The sequence below is a fragment of the Penicillium hispanicum genome (assembly GCF_028827665.1).
Source record: "Penicillium hispanicum strain IBT 35686 chromosome Unknown utg000006l_segment0_segment0, whole genome shotgun sequence".
Taxonomy (NCBI): Eukaryota; Fungi; Ascomycota; class Eurotiomycetes; order Eurotiales; family Aspergillaceae; genus Penicillium; species Penicillium hispanicum.
The window spans coordinates 653,170-669,212 of record NW_026623198.1 but is presented as its reverse complement, the minus strand read 5'-3'; the positions used below and the strand labels follow the sequence as shown (position 1 = coordinate 669,212).

The window sequence follows — 16,043 nt, the reverse complement described above, 5'->3', positions numbered from 1 at the left end:
AGCATTACGAATCATCAATACATCAAGCCGTTGAAGACTTTGGAACAACTTCTCTACATGCCCATCTTCCCTTGTACCCACCCACTACTCTTCCCTTCGCCTTGCTCGCCGATCAAAACTCCTTGTCAGAGTCGCTAAATGCACAAATGACCTTGGGGACGTAGGTAATGTCACCACCATGAACTCCCTCACCACAATCTATCTTGGAATTGGCACTCTTCAAATCATTCGTGCAGGTGACGTTCTTCCATCCGGTACAGGAAATCTTTCCCGGATTGTCAGAGGACCCTTCATAGGTGCAAGGCCACTTGCTCAACGAGCTACCCCTTGCACTGATCATGTCTGAGAATTTGAAGTTGGGAGGGAAGGGGACATTGGGCAGATTAGAGAGGTTGAGACTCGAGTCATTGACGGTATCTGGGTCCCCGGAGCAGAAGTCCCCGTTGGAGTCACTGAACGAGCGTACTGCCCAATGGAAGTGGCTTCCAGTCTCTTGCATGCTATCGTCGTACTGCCAGGCAATGGCGATATTACTCTTCCCATCAACCAAGGCGGCTGCGTCTAGGGTTGTGGTAGAGGAGCTGGAAGTAGAGGTCTGCGAGGTCGACTCCATGCACGTTAAGATGTTGGCGGCGCCCGCGCCTGCCCCTGCCTCCGCGGCACTTATACAACGACTCATTGCTGCGTCAACGGCGGCGGTGTTTACCGCTGAAGAGGTCGTCTTTGCTAGGGACGGGGAGGGAGTAGTGAGAGCGCTCTTGGTTGAGGAATGCCCTCCCCGTCTGGCCGAGGACAAAGTGTTGGTCGCAGTCAGAGGTGCAGAACTCGACGAGATAGAATGCTGCGCTGTGCTCGCCGGCTTGGACGTTGAAGTGGATCTGCCGATGGATGATTTCCTGTGGATTCAGTCAGTCTCGACACCTAGACAACCTACGATGGTCATTTGACTTACGCAGAAGATGAAAGCGTGGTACAATTATCGTTTGAAAGTCCTCGGTTGCCACATTCTAATTCAGGTATCAGGAGGGAGCTGAAAGAAAGGAAGTGGGAGTGCACGGAGCTGCCTCACCACTCAGGCTGTCGCACGGCGCGTACTGTTTTTGATCGCATCATCCCAATTGTACTTCCACACAGGCTCGAGCTTGGAGCTCCCAAATGTGGCCATGGTACTCCCTAATCCGACGTCATGAACCCATTGTTGCTGCACTCTTATAATGACTTTCTCAGAGGCCTTGGGAAGGGCTTTTAATGTCTTCTGCATGGAGCTCAGAATGTCGTATATTCTTTCCGCATCAGGATACGCATCGGATATCACCCGAAGTCCCTCTGGCTTGATTTCCTGCAGTTCCACGCTGGGTTTCTGGACCAAACTTCTCATGGGGCTCAGCAGCTTGCTCATATCATCGACGGCGGAATCAACAATGGTTGGAAGCGCGCTTAAGCCCAGAGTGTATTGTGGCGGACCAGAGCACCAATTAAAGATGTCATCAACTATAGCATTGAGGCCACGAGCTAACGAGCTCTCTGTTTTCTTAAGTTTCGATAAGGCGCTGATCGAGCTAGATATCCCGGAGCTATCACTGCCATCAAACCCTTCACCCGCCGTCAAGCTCTTCCCATCAGTATCGAGCAGTGGGGAGTGAGAGAGGTCGGCGGGAATGGAGACGGTGTGGCCATCGATTGATATGCTACCGGATTTCAGGGTGAGCAGGGCCCCGTCATCCAGAATGAGGTCAATGGTGCTATCGCCTGCCGGAATGCGATACTGTTCGCCGTCCATCGAGACATATTTCTTCCAGGGTGATGCCATAGCGACAGACGCGGTAGTCGTCCCCGTTCCTGTCGACGAGGCTTTAGCGCTTTTGGAGCCCAGAGAACCGCTAGCTCCAGCCTTTGCGCTCGAGCTGGGAGTCACTGAGGCCTGGCTTCGAATTGTCGAGAAACCCGTGGCAGGAGTAGAAACAGCGGCTAGAAAAACAAACGAGCGATTAGATACGTGTGATGATTCTCTGCCTTTGACCCTTACCGGCACGGGGAAGAAGATCCTGGGATGCTAGCACAGTTGTGATCCCAGTCATCACGAGGGCGCTGCGAGGAATGTCCAGCCACATATTGTCGGTTGGCTTGAGATTCTGTGGTTGTCGATGTAATTGAACTTTTGCCGAGACCCGGAGATCCTATGCATATATATACCTGGGAACTCTGGCCAGGTAAAATTGCTCCTTCGCGAATTCGGTGTCTGACTAAGAAATATGAATCGTAAATAGTGGAGGCAGTAGGAGCCTCGTGCCTTCATGTCTACCTAGGTATTGGGGCCAGGAGATAGGATAAGGCGTCAGATTATCAGAACCAATTGGGTATATGGGATAGAACCAAAGGAAGGGTACATTACTCATGGGCAGCCATTCACTAATCTCAGGAGCAGTATTGTGGAACTACACGAATCAGAGTCCTACTGCAACAGTCCCTTTACAGCCAGTGTCAGGGAAATCTAGCACGCCCGGGCACCCTTAGTTTAAAAGAAGGGGTTAGAGCAATATAGACACCTTCGGCAGGCGGAGACCCTCTTAGTGTGTCTTCGCAGTTCCTGCCGCTCTTTACTCTTAGACAGGAAACTAGGGTAAGGGCTTATGAAATAATCCGATTTAACTCAATTTGATCTTATAAAGCCCGGCTATACCTATTTGGATATATTTATAATTTTACTCTAGGGGAAGTGATTAGGCTTCTCGAAGCCTATATAGCAATAACATAATTATAAAGACCCCCTCTATTTTTATGCAAACAGTAAGATACGCTAGATTAAGACTAGTCCCATTTAAGCACAGGACCCCGATGTATGTATAGTGCCTGTGACAGACCCTTTTTTTACTACTATGGGCGTTACACACATGGAAGGACCTAGTTTCAAACCCATAATTGATCATCCCGGCTAGAGTGGAGCTGGCTGTGTACAAGGCTCCGACATTGGGCGCACTGGTGCAACGACGTGGGGTCCAAATTATACAAGCGCAAATTTGGTAGGCAAACGAAGGAAGGGTTATCTAGCCACTATCAAATCTGCTAGAAAAGCTGCTTGTCTAGTCGGTTTGTAGCAATGAGTACACATGTATCTCTATAATCAACTCTTGGCCTTGTCGAGCCCTCGTCGATGTAGTGTCACTACGAGATTGTTTTGAAGGCCCGATGTTCACAATGGCCTAGGGTGGTCTCTATAAACTGTTACGCCCGTAATATTTTAGGGACAGACAATAAAGAAAAATTCGCAGATCAGGGGAAATAAGACCATGATATGTCCATCTAGCTGTACAGGGTGGCACGCGATAAACAGAGTCTGAAAGTGGGGGCCCAGGACTGACATGACTCGATAGCAAGGTAGACATGCTTAGTATACGAAGTCCCTGTTTCAGCCAGATACCACCTTGATCGATTGGGGCACGACCTCTTAGCTTGGAAGGATATACTTCCTACCTGACTCATGACTGGGCGCTCGACCTTCCAAGGTTGCCCAGGTGGACTCTCTGAAGCTTACCTAGGGACCTAGTACACTCTACTATGCATAGAAGGGTCCCAGGTTATTATCGAGAATTCTGTGCTGCCACCTTCGGTTCTAATCGCACACTTTATCGTCAATCTCACTGCGCTGCTATCACGAGCCAGGTTGCCCTGGAAATCTGTATCAACATCAATACAATAAGGATGGCGGATGCCTGAGTGACGAGGCAACCACCCTGGCACGCCGTGTAGATAGTCTCGGTCCGTAGGCCTCTTTTCTCCTTCTGCCTCCCTCCAGACCTGCCTTTTGCAAGGTTATGCTTGGTGTCGAGTTCTTTTGAGAATCTCGGGTTCGATCGGTTCGATTCTGCTAATGATGGGGATTCTAATTCCATACTATGCGATGGACACAGGTGATTGGTACTCGGTTGGGTATTGCGTATGCAGTCCCACTTTCAAGCACAGAGCGCCAGAATATGGCCAACCAGAGTTACTGCAGAGCAAATTGCATCTCGTCCGAAGATGGGTTGATTTGGAAGCGTGACGAACGCCTCCGCCAGAGACCGTGAAATGATCTTAATCGAGGCCAACCCAGCGGCCATGGATCTTTGCACCCGGGCGCCGTCCCTCTTTCCGGTTCACTCTAACTCCCCCGGACACTTTGGATCGCCCACATAGCTGCGTCCTGCAGCGCAGCCTCCGCCACGCCACAAGCATCCAGGAGCTGTCTCTCTGAGCGAAAGAGGGACGCGTCAGTGCGATCGAAGCCACACGGACTCGTGCCGGCTCCGCGGGATTTGACGTCACTCCCGGCACTCAAGCTTTTCAGATTGATTCGATATTCCTAGGCTTCTTGGCTTTCTCGATGCAGCAAGTCGTCATGAAAATCTTCCAGGGCTTTGTACTCTGCACCCTCCTGTTGGGTGGGCACATTGGGGTTGTTAGAGCGGCAGACAAGACTGACACGACGGACACGACGACGGACACAACCACTGCCACCAGCACCTCCAGTGCTGCGATTATTTACGTGACCTCGGGAACTGAAGTGGCCGTTCCCACAGGCACATACCTTACCTACACGACGGATAGTACAGTTTCATCTGCTAACATCACCACCAATGCCACCGCAACGGGCAATATTACGACGACCACCTCTGGGACACGAGTAGTCGTCGTGGGAACCGGGGTCTCTAATACCACCTCCACCGGATCCTCGACCAGTCCGATCAACACGCAGGCCTGCAATGGTTATACCGAATTCTGCGAAAGGAAGTACTCCAACATCACCATGGTAACTGCGCACAACAGCCCGTTCGTGAAGAAGAACAACATTGCTTCCAATCAATACTACAAAGTCACAACCCAACTCGACGATGGCGTGCGCATGCGTAAGTCGCATTCGATCCCATGATCCGCGAATGCCCCGTCTGACAATCAATAGTCTCTTTCGAGGCACACTACTATGAAGATGACATTTATCTCTGCCACTCATCCTGCGAGCTTCTCAACATGGGCACTTTGGAGGACTATCTTAGCACTGTGACCAGCTGGATCGAAAAGAATCCGTACGACGTGGTCACCATCCTGATTGTCAACTCGGACTATGTCTCTCCGTCCAATTTCAGCGCACCGATCCGGAACTCCGGTCTGATCAACTATGCCTATGAGCCCTGGAAGATTCCCATGAGCTTGGATGACTGGCCAACTCTTTCAGAGATGATCTTGGCCGGCAAGCACGCGGTCGTCTTCATGGATTATCAAGCCAACCAGACCGCCTACCCGTACATTCTGGATGAGTTCTCCCAGATGTGGGAGACGCCGTTCTCTCCCATGAACCGCTCCTTCCCGTGCACAGTGCAACGACCGCCCGGCATCTCTACCGCTGAGGCCGAGGATCGAATGTACATGATCAACCACAACTTGAACCTGGAGGTCATTCTCGGCGGGAGCGATATTCTAATTCCAGACTCGGCCCACATCAATATCACCAACGCAGTTTCTGGGTATGGTAGCCTGGGGCTGATGGCAAACAACTGTCGAAGTAAGCCGCCCCTGCTGGTCTGTGGAATGCTCATGCTAACCGATCAGCAGAATGGGACCGACCCCCGAACTTCCTTTTAGTCGACTTCTACAACGAGGGCAACTTTGCTGGCTCAGTGTTTGAAGTCGCAGCGGAGATGAACAACGTGACATACGATGGGAAATGCTGTGGGCAAAAGTCGGGTGCGGCCTCAATGATATACTGTGGATCCCACTTGCATATTGGGTTGTTTCTCCTCAGTTTGTTGTTGCTATGTACACCGTGAGACGAAGACGTTACTACATAAATAAGATGACTATTCCCACCGATGTCGAATTGCGGCTGAACGACTGTGCAATGCCATTAGAGCAGAGATGTCTGAACTTCTGAAGCGGGTCAGAAGTCAGAATCTGATTCTGGTACAGTCTCCCAGAGATCAGCATAATTTCATATCAACCTGAGACGAGAACAGTGTACTTCCGACTGCCTCTGGTTCTGCAATAATCCGACATTTCATTCAGCGGGGAGCTCAGCCTCACCCTTTGGGGCGAAAACACTCTACCGAGAAGGTGCTCCACCCATAGTGAAAGCCGCGTGTCAGCCCTTGGGTAATCTAACAGGTATCCCTTGATATATAAACCCGCCGTAGTTCAAACCGGGTGTCATTCCCACCCGCCGCCCTTCCCCCAAGCCACCTACCTAACCTCTCCATTCCAGACCTCCAATCCACCTTGCCAGTCCAAACACCAAACAATGACCCAAATTCCCAATCCGCCATCACTTTCCTCCATGGACAAAATAATCGCGACCAGTCCTTTCTTCGTGTTGCTCGCGCTGATTGTTGTCTTGATCTCGACGGTGTTCCTCTCCGTCCTGGGCTTTGACATTTCCATCGGCAACAAGCGCGCACAAGGCTCCACGAGTTCAAGTGGTCCCGCCGACCTGGACGAAAAACAACGTCTGGAGATTGAGATGGAGTTTCTCAAACGGACGCTGCATGATCTACAAGAGCGATGGAAGCAGCTGAACTAGGGCTCTTCGGCTCCCACGGAGACATGTGTGGATCGGATCCAGCCCAGCAGACGCCTAGCGATGCCCGCGCCGGAGAGCAAGTGGCCAGGCGCTGTCCTATTCAGCGCGACGGCCATCATTTTTGCTCTGGAACCCAACTTGGTCGTTCCATCTTTCTATCGGAAGCAATGTCTTGCTGTTCCCGATGATGAAGCCCCGGCCTTCTACTATTTCTTGACGCTTTTCCCGGACAGCTCTGGCCTTTGCGTTCTCGACAAGCAAGAGTAGGAAACACCGAGAACACCGTTTCCACCTATCCACTCCAATAGCCACTAAGGAACGGCCTTGGTTGCGCATTCATGTTCGATTGGCTTGGCTCTTGATTAAATGTCCTGTTTTCTTCACTTTCTAAGGTGAGGTTGATTGGTTTTGCATTCTCTGGCGACAGATATGGATGCTTCCCCGGTCCAGGCTCTGGGTTCTTATCTACACCAGATACAACAAATCATCTGGACAAGATTCGTTACGATGTGGCAGGGATGCCAGAACGATATTTCTATTCATAGGTGGGGGGCAAGGCTGTGCGACTGTTTTGATAGACTCAGCCCCGGCAGTGGGCAATTGTGAAGCAGGCCAGGTCGGGATTGCAATATACACCGCATGGCATGGCTCCTCTTGGCAAGACTGATCCAGTAGGGTGATAAAGAGATCTGATGAATCTGGTGTTTGCTGCCAATTAATTGTCCAGGATACCTGGAATGTGGACCTGGGGCTTGCCCACAATCCGAACTGTCTGCGAGGACGAACGCCGGGTATCGGGGCCAATGTGTGGGGTAGTGGGAATCCGTGGGTTTTCTGGTGTTGTTCCAAGGGTTCTCGCTTCTATTATTATCATATCTACTATCATTGCGGGCATCTAGAGAGCGAGACATGCAAGCTTGGCTGCAGCCTGAATGGTTGTCGACACGGGAGGGCGATGCCGGCAGGCCGGAGTTCGGCGACAAGTCAAAGGATCACTGCACAAAAGCGAACGTCACATCACGGGTATCGTCATCGACAATTTTAATGAAAAGCCGGTGTTTCGCGGGGCCGGAGATTAAATGAAAGACGCCCCTGGGCATCTCGTGTGAGGACGCGTCAGTTGCTGGCGCAGGAGGCAGCCGAATTCTGGCTCTCCACCGGCGAACTATAGTTAGCGCGGGCGCAATTGCGGTTTCAGCCCGATGGGAAGTCTAGACACGATCGAATCTCCATGGAAGAGAAGGGAAATGCGATGGCACTCGATAAACAGAATATCGGATACGGATTGACCTGGATACACGTACAAAGTAAGCTCTGAGGCGTGGGGTAAAAGGATGAGACTCGGGGGGGTTTTTTATCTGCCCGCTGCAGAATGACGCTGCACAGGTCAGATCGTAATCGTAAGTCAGCCGGAATCGAATCGTCTCCGATCCAGAATAATCATGGAACGAGTACTCCGTCATGCACTTGCGCCCGTCACGGATTAATCGTCGTTAGCAAAACAGTCATAGGGGCGCTCCGAGCGCTATCCCGACTGCCATGTGGCCAAGCCACGAAGATTCAGACGCATTCTCGATCCGCAGAGCGCTCCTTGACACCGAGATCTGATGGAATAATAGCGCCCTTGAGCGTCGTGGTGTCCACCGTAATACGAGGCGAGACCATCGCGTGCAAGCCTTCCGTGTTGGCCAAGACTATCTCGTAGGACTGGGTTGACGCTAAAGCTAGGTCCCCGAGTGGGACGCTACTGATTGTGATATTCGGCATGATGGCATCGGGCGGCAAGCAGGGATTTTGGGCTGTGGGAATTCGCATGTCATCATTCACCTTAGTCGTTCTCGTGGCCCATACATCCTGGGGGCTGCTTTCTCGCAAGTCGTTTTCTGCGAGACGATCTGGTTAATCTTGGTCGTCCGACGCGACTGACGCTCGCCCTCCAGAATGGAAATGAACAGACCCTTTTTCCTCTGCCTGTGCCACAAATCACGAGTTTCCTTCATTTCCAAATGTTGCGGTAAAGTGGCCCACGTCACCTTGCGTGTTGAACGTTCGCGAGGTGGAGATGTTCGCCGCCGCGACAGCGCAGCGGACATCTGCGGTGTTGTAGCAGTAGCGGCAGCAGTAGTAGCGGGGGCATTGTTAGTGTCCACTGGCTGGTGGACCAACTCGGTATTTGTGGATGTAGGTCGCGCGGTTGAGTTTTTCAAAGCCGCGGCCTGGGTTGAGGAAGGCTGATGCCCTGTACATGATGAACCTTGAGCCGGGTGACGGATCGTGCTGAGGCCAAAGATCTTCTCGGCTTCGTTAGACGATGAACAAGAGTCCGAAGGACCAAAAAGGGTGTCGTCATTGTAGTTCTGGTCTTGGTCGTCCAAGTGTAGTTGGCTCAACTCATTTGGCAATGTATGAAGATAGATGCGCTGCAAATGGCGTTCAAGCTCCTCGTCCCCCAGCGAGATCATCGTAGGAGGCCGTCTGATCATCACGACTGAAGGCAAGCATGGAAGCGTTGCACAGTTCCGGAGAGGCAGAGGTGAGGGAAAGAGCCAATGTTGACAGGACGAGCCGTCCGGAGGAAGGGGGGGAGCAGCGAGGGTTTGTCCACCAATGTCATGGTTGACCCTGTGTACAGCGTCGAAACTGGACAAATCAATTGCACGATGACGACGCCCGGGATGATGGAGAGTAGCAGGAGAGGCGTGTATTAATAGAAAGACCCAAATCGCTGTCGTCCATCATGTACAATTTCCATTGTAGCGTATAGTCAGTCCACTAGACCCGATTGCTACTAAGACGGAGCCTCCTGTTGATCTTTCTGCCCCCTCCTCACGTCGTCAACGTCAACTCTCTCGCTTCTCGCTTCTCGCTTTCACTGTCGCTGGATCATGCCTGCGCTGTGTCTGCGATCACCGCCATAATTCGTTGGCCTTCGTTCGCTCTGTTTTCCTGTTCTTCGTGTTCCTGTTTCCTACTTCCCCCCTCTCTTCCGCCACGGCTCTTCCCCCAACGCTCCGCTAGTCGCCCGCCCTCATGCCCGCCAGGGACGGCGATCTCAGCCTCTCCCAGTCTCTGGGAGGGCTTCGAATAGCCAATCCAGATGATTCGCCGCTTCAATCCGAGGACGCGATCGTTGCGGCGGCGGAACCCAGTTCGTTCGGGCCACCGGGCGGTTCGGCATCAACACATCCACAGATTCCCGTGCCGCACGACGAACCTCCTTCCTCCTTTCCTCCCGCTCCTCTCGACGCGCCCGTATTGACCGAATCCCGTTCGTCCGCCATCAGCACGTTCCCTGACCTTCCTCCACCGTCGTCTGCCTCGTACCAACCCTACTCGACGCAACCTCACTCCACGCCCCCAAACCCAAACCGCCCCCTTTCCGCTGTGTTCACAAACGGTTCCGCGTCGTCAGTGCTTCCGCGGGATAATTCGTATCGCATTCGAACCGATTCCGGAGCATCGTCGACTTCAACTTCACACTCCCGGATTGACTCGCGTGGGGGCTCGGTAGCGTTACAGGCGGGAGTCCCGGTGCGCGACAACTCTCACAGTGACCGTTCCTACCGAACATCTCATATTCCGGGTAATGGGCCACCTGTGATCCGCCAGTCTTCTCGAGCGCATGCCCGCGGAGGAGTTGCTCCTCAAATGTCTCGGACGCCCTACGCCATGGAGAACGGACCAGTGCCCAGCAGTGAAGATTGGCAAGACCGTGGGGCTGCAGTTTCGGTAAGGCAGGAGATCGATGCCAACGGGAAGACGGTGGCCCGCTATATTAAGAAAGGAGTCCGTGATTTCTCGTTTGGCAACACCCTTGGTGAGGGGTCTTACAGTACGGTGGTGTTCGCGACGGATCGGCAAACGTTGAAGGAATACGCGATCAAGATCCTTGACAAGCGGCATATCATTAAGGAGAAGAAGGTCAAATACGTCAACATTGAGAAAGACACCCTCAATCGCCTGACCGATCACCCGGGTATCGTGCGGCTTTACTACACTTTCCAAGATGAGCGGTCGCTCTATTTTGTACTGGATCTCTGCAAAGGAGGCGAGCTTCTTGGGGTTCTCAAGCGAATGTCTACCTTTGACGAAGAATGTACCAGGTTCTACGGCGCCCAGATCCTCGACACGATAGATTACATGCACAAGCGGGGAGTGATCCATCGAGACTTGAAACCGGAAAACGTTCTACTGGATCATCAAATGCATGTCAAGATCACCGATTTCGGGACAGCCAAGATTTTGAAGACACAACGACGACCAGATGAGAGCACGAGCTCTATCCCACCGATTGACTCCACCGATATCCCAGCGGAAGAGCGGGCGAGCTCGTTTGTTGGCACCGCGGAATATGTCAGTCCCGAGCTGTTGACAGATAAGAATGCTTGCAAGGCCAGTGATCTGTGGGCATTCGGGTGCATTATCTACCAGCTTCTAGCTGGTCGCCCGCCTTTCAAAGCGGGTAACGAGTACCAAACATTCCAGAAGATTGTTGCCTTGGACTATGAATTCCCAATTGGATTCCCCGCCGTTGCCCGCGATCTTGTCGAGCGTCTCCTTGTTCTTGATCCCGCGCGACGCCTACAGATCGAGCATATCAAAAACCACGAATTTTTCGACGGCGTCACATGGGGAACGGATATGTGGAAACAGAAGGCGCCTCGTTTGAAAGCATACGTACCACCTCCACGGGAGCCCATCAAACTAAACGGAGGCGAAGGCGGCGAGAGCTTTCCTCCAACAATCTCGACCGCACCATCGAATGCGCCCGCCAACAATTCGCGCCAGCTTCCCCGAGTAGTCACTGAGCTGCCCCCGCCCAGTCAACTGGACATTGAATGGTCACCCGTATTAAGCAAGTCCAATGAACGCATCCTGAAGCTGGGACACATGGTGGTGCTCTCGTCCTCAGCATCTCATAGCCCGACATCGAAGAACGGCAGTGGTGAGATTGAGGCTCCCAGGAAGTTCTCACGATTCTTCTCGGGTGGAGCAACCAAGAAACGACAACGGCTGGTCATGGTCACATCTTCTGCGCGCATTATTCTGGTTGCGGCTGGCGGTGACGAGAAGAAGACCAAGCTTGAGATCTCTCTTCTCGCTCCTGGGACACACTGGCGGACGACAACAGATGCTAAAGGACATTCGTCCTGGATTGTGGATACTGTATGTCGTGGCACTCACCAGCAAATATTAGAATTATGCTAACATGGTTGCAGAGGGAGAAACATTTTGTTTTTGAGGACCCCAAACCGTCCTCGAGCAACATCGCAGCCACCGCAGTATCAGCACAAGAATGGTTAGACGCGCTAGATCGGGCCCGGGAGATGGCTTTGACCCAACAAAGTGCTGGGCCTTATTCTGCCGAGGATGCTTTTCGTGATCTTTCCTCTGGTTTCTCCAGTCATGCCAACACCCTCGACCGCAACACCGACCTACAGAACGAAAGCAATACTCATACTCACCCATCTGGACGCAACACCCTGGTGAAACACCAAGCCAACGACTCGGAGTCGGTCAAGGGGAAGAAAAGATTCAGTAGACGGCATTCGAAAAATGGTCTTGCCGCCGTCTTCTAGCATAACTGGTCTCGACTGCAGAGATCACAATTTCTTGCTACATTCTTGCCGATCCGCATATCGCTCCGCCCAGCGCCGCAATGGCCCAGAGGGGTCGTGGACGAGCTGGTTTTCATCTTTCGCTTCATAAGCACGTCTTAACTGCTGTTCTGCCCCGGTGAATCGTGCCTCGATAGCCGGAACCTTTTCTGTCGCGCGGAAGATACGTTCTTCCTCTGCATATTGATTGTACTCTTGCATTTTACTGTGACGAGCGCGTTTTGTTCAAGTTGGGACATGTTTCTGCATTTAGAACCGGAAGGGAGCACGCGTATCTTCTTATTCAAGTCTTTATTTCTTTTCTTCCCCCTTTCCTCTCTGTCCAGTGTTATATATCCCTGATTTATCTGAAGCATACTGCCGACACCCTGATTCGAGCTCTTACCATTGTCAGTGTCTTTGTACTCTGCTTCTGGCGACTTGTGTTGCTGGGCCCTTCCGAGATGTTGATACTGTTGAGCTATTGAGCTGCAGTAGAGAATGGCCACTATGCCAATTGTCAATCCTTTTCATGGTTCTTATTCAGTGTCCGAGCAACACCCCCAAAAGTACTCGGATCAATCGAAAATCTCTCCGTTCGTCCTCTATGCCTTTCTTTTTCCCTCGTCAGTGATCTCTCTAGCCGAGCCTCTATCCACTGGCTTTCTTGTGCTTCGACTTGCACCTCTCCTATATCATATCTCTCTTTCTACAAGTCCTTCTGGCCTGGACTCTGTTTCATTGTGGATCTTTCTTCCCACTTTTTTTTTATCTCTCTTCGCCTCTCTTATACACGATTCGGATCTTTCTTTCTCCGCCTCTATCTCTATCCCGTGGCAGTCTCCTTGTCTGTTCCCCCGTTGCTCAGACCAAAAATTGATATACCCGGTTTGTTATCTGTCAATGATTCCACCCCATACTTGCTTCAATCGTTGGTTAGCGTCCAATCTGGTATATCTAGGTACGTCAGACTGTTGGTGGATTAACCCACTCGCAATTCTGCAATGCTGTGGTGAGGGAGACCTCCGGGTGCTGTGTAGGTGCTGAGCATATAGGGCACAGCATTGAAGGAACCACCCCAATCGCGGCCTGGCTCATCGCTTTAGTACTACCACCGGCACGCGATCCCGTCCGAGAGGACGCTACATAATTACCGAGGAATTAGGGTACAGCGCCATGTCTAGATTGATCAAGCTATCCTGTTAGTTTGTGAATGCTTAGTTTGGGGATGCGACTAAATAAGCGGTAACCCTCCGCCTGATTTATGAACTCAGCATTTTCTCCCAGCATATACGATCAAGACTGGGCAACACGTATACGAAACCCCATTCGTTTCGTTCTCCTGTTTCATCCCGCCTCCATATCTCGCGGGGTGATGAAACCCGGTTGACGGGGTGCGTTTGTCCGTGATGTATTCTCCGTCCCTTGGCTTGACATTTGGTGCGGAAAGCAATTTTGCGCCCGCCCCCTGAAGCACCGGATACCACGGCGCTGATAGCCTTGGCTGAAAATACAAGTCCCTCGGTGGAGGCTCGTGGAAGTAACTAAACAACCACATGGGGAGGCTACGTCATTTATCGAGACCAGGAACAATAAATCGTCTCAGTCAGCAGGGGCGATTCCAGGGACGAGCAGGGTGCACCCGTCGGATTACGGGGCTGAGTGAGCCGGGGGGAGCAGGTCCAATTCAGCCAGGATTGGCGCCGGTGCAGGATCTAGGGTAGCCAAGCAACCGTGCCCAGCGCTCACCACCACTGTGATTTGCAACAATGATCCTTGGTGGACCTTTCGGCCGTCATGTTGACAACTCAGCGCCACTACCCAAATGGGGGTTGGTCACCGGCTATAGCGGCTCGGATGGCCTAGGAAGGGGTCGGGTCGAGGCTGCGGATGAAGTCAGGAACACACAGGGGGTACCGACGACTCTGGACAAAGTGCTTTGTCGCTGGATGTGCTGCTGAAGAGGTGTGTACCGCCATGATCGACACCAGGGTCACATCCATGCATCCTCTATACGAGGGACCTGTTCATGTCGGGTGTCAATGCAGGCGTTGCTAATTATGGGCCGCGCGCGAGGGGTGGATATCCATTCGTGAATGGAGCGACTGGAGCCCGCTGAGTGGAGCCGCTCATTTTCCACCCTGATTGGCCTCGAAATTGAGAAGACGCGCATCGGCTGCGTACTGCACCACTGCCAGCCTCGAGGGATACGGGCTGGGATGGGAGAGGGCAATGGCGAGGAAAGGGACAAGCAGAGATCGAAAGAGAAAAGAAGGCCGGGTCGATAGTTGATTCTTGCAATTTTCCGGCTCAACGGCGACAAGAACACCCCGTGACTTCTGAGACTAGCGTGGCGCTAGAGTGTTGTGTGGCCCAATGCGGTTAGCGCAAAGCTGCCCATTTCTGTTTCTCCTGCTGACTCCCTTTTCGCCTCTCATTCCTCTCGTTCCCACACACTCGTTCTGTCACCACCATCAGTCGTTCTGCGCTGCCCATCATGCGTCTTGCCAAATTGTCGTTCCTCGCCCAGGCTCTGCTTCTGACTGCGGTTGCGGCTCAGAGTGTAGATGTCTCTAGCGTGGTCCAGGATTTCACCAGCGATATTAGCGACAGCACGTCTGCGTCGTCTTCATCTGAACCAACCACCTCCGCCGAACCCACAACCTCTTCCAGCTCTGAGGTTACGACCACATCTGCCCCCTCCACCTCTTCAGAGGAGACCACCTCTTCCAGCTCAGAGGCTCCGTCTACGTCCAGCACCTCTTCCGTCCCTGCAGAGACCACTTCGTCGGAGACATCCACCACTTCCTCCAAGAGCGATGAGCCCACCAGCACCTCCAAATCTGAGTCGGAAACGACCACCTCCTCAGACTCCAGCACTACCACCCAGACCCCCGTTGTCAAGACCATCACCTCCCTGGAGACCGTGAGCGGATCCACTCTGCCCACCGTGATGACGACCACCTCCACCCCGACTGCTGCCGCCACGGCGTCACTCAGCGGTGACAAGAGCTCCTCCAGCAGCGGTGTATCGGAGTCGGATAAGAAGATCATCATCGGTGTCGTGGTCGGTGTCGGTGGTGCTATTGTGCTGGGTGTGCTGGGTGTTGTCATCTGGCGCATCCAAAAGAAGCGCAGTGAGCAGTACAACGACGACGACGCTGATCTGATCGGTGGCACCGCCGTCGGTTCTGGCCCGCGTGAGAAGGCTCCGAGCCCGGCTCAGGGCAGCACCCCATTCAAGAATACACTGGACCAGTACCACAACCCTGGTCCCGTCAACGCGGCGTCAAACTTTTAAGCGCAGCTCGCTGCTCCATTCATCCCAGAGCGGGCCGATTCAACGGGTGCTCGCTTTTGTCACAGTGTAAAAACTTTTCCTTTTATATGATCATCATGCACATTCTTCTCAGGCGCAATGGCAGGGCAAGCGAAGGTCCCAATCGCGGTGTTTCTTTTTCTGTTGTCCTTTGGTTGCGGACATATCTCTGATTATTCGGGCAAAACCCTCGGGTTGTCCCTACCTTCCTTTCAGCATCATAGACTCGGCTTTCTCTTTGAGCGTTGCCAGCAACCTTCCACATTCCTTGCTGATTGCACCTCTCGAGCCTTGCGCTGCATCCAATATCTCCCGACACTCTCCGTTACTTTTTTTTCACCAGATCTACCTTTACTGTTTTGATTCCCCGTGTCGAAGCGCTTGGTGTTCTCCACGATTCTCACATTATCCTGTTACCTAATACATCACTTCTCTCCACGCTTCTGTATCAGATAGATAGCTTGGAGTGTATATTCTTCGAGATTCAAATGTAAAAGTTTCGATCATTCATTACTTCTCGTGGCTGCCGCGTAACGGAGTTGGGATCCGGAGCAATCGCATTTTGATAAAGGTCGTTCAA

The 16,043-nt window shown here is 52.5% G+C and overlaps 7 protein-coding genes across 7 annotated transcripts; 4 read left to right on the top strand and 3 right to left on the bottom strand.

Annotated features, from left to right (window-relative positions):
* Nucleotides 1-112: 112 nt before the first annotated feature.
* Nucleotides 113-679, bottom strand: N7459_006615 (uncharacterized protein; the record flags this gene model as incomplete). The annotated part of the gene is made up of 1 exon (XM_056945783.1): nucleotides 113-679. One exon carries the CDS (start codon nucleotides 677-679, stop codon nucleotides 113-115), a length of 567 nt encoding a protein of 188 aa, XP_056797782.1.
* Nucleotides 680-1,072: 393 nt separating this feature from the next.
* N7459_006614 (uncharacterized protein) lies at nucleotides 1,073-2,111 on the bottom strand (the record flags this gene model as incomplete). The annotated part of the gene is made up of 2 exons (XM_056945782.1): nucleotides 1,073-1,968; nucleotides 2,027-2,111. The coding sequence occupies 2 exons, from the start codon at nucleotides 2,109-2,111 to the stop codon at nucleotides 1,073-1,075; spliced, it is 981 nt and encodes a 326-aa protein (XP_056797781.1).
* Nucleotides 2,112-4,360: 2,249 nt separating this feature from the next.
* Nucleotides 4,361-5,801, top strand: N7459_006613 (PI-PLC domain-containing protein; the record flags this gene model as incomplete). The annotated part of the gene is made up of 3 exons (XM_056945781.1): nucleotides 4,361-4,883; nucleotides 4,937-5,536; nucleotides 5,587-5,801. The coding sequence occupies 3 exons, from the start codon at nucleotides 4,361-4,363 to the stop codon at nucleotides 5,799-5,801; spliced, it is 1,338 nt and encodes a 445-aa protein (XP_056797780.1).
* Nucleotides 5,802-6,268: 467 nt separating this feature from the next.
* N7459_006612 (uncharacterized protein) lies at nucleotides 6,269-6,547 on the top strand (the record flags this gene model as incomplete). The annotated part of the gene is made up of 1 exon (XM_056945780.1): nucleotides 6,269-6,547. The coding sequence occupies one exon, from the start codon at nucleotides 6,269-6,271 to the stop codon at nucleotides 6,545-6,547; it is 279 nt and encodes a 92-aa protein (XP_056797779.1).
* Nucleotides 6,548-8,107: 1,560 nt separating this feature from the next.
* N7459_006611 (uncharacterized protein) lies at nucleotides 8,108-9,030 on the bottom strand (the record flags this gene model as incomplete). The annotated part of the gene is made up of 2 exons (XM_056945779.1): nucleotides 8,108-8,430; nucleotides 8,475-9,030. 2 exons carry the CDS (start codon nucleotides 9,028-9,030, stop codon nucleotides 8,108-8,110), a joined length of 879 nt encoding a protein of 292 aa, XP_056797778.1.
* Nucleotides 9,031-9,577: 547 nt separating this feature from the next.
* Nucleotides 9,578-12,126, top strand: N7459_006610 (PDPK1 family serine/threonine-protein kinase; the record flags this gene model as incomplete). The annotated part of the gene is made up of 2 exons (XM_056945778.1): nucleotides 9,578-11,713; nucleotides 11,767-12,126. The coding sequence occupies 2 exons, from the start codon at nucleotides 9,578-9,580 to the stop codon at nucleotides 12,124-12,126; spliced, it is 2,496 nt and encodes an 831-aa protein (XP_056797777.1).
* Nucleotides 12,127-14,641: 2,515 nt separating this feature from the next.
* On the top strand, nucleotides 14,642-15,445 carry midA (putative cell wall protein; the record flags this gene model as incomplete). The annotated part of the gene is made up of 1 exon (XM_056945777.1): nucleotides 14,642-15,445. The coding sequence occupies one exon, from the start codon at nucleotides 14,642-14,644 to the stop codon at nucleotides 15,443-15,445; it is 804 nt and encodes a 267-aa protein (XP_056797776.1).
* Nucleotides 15,446-16,043: the final 598 nt, after the last annotated feature.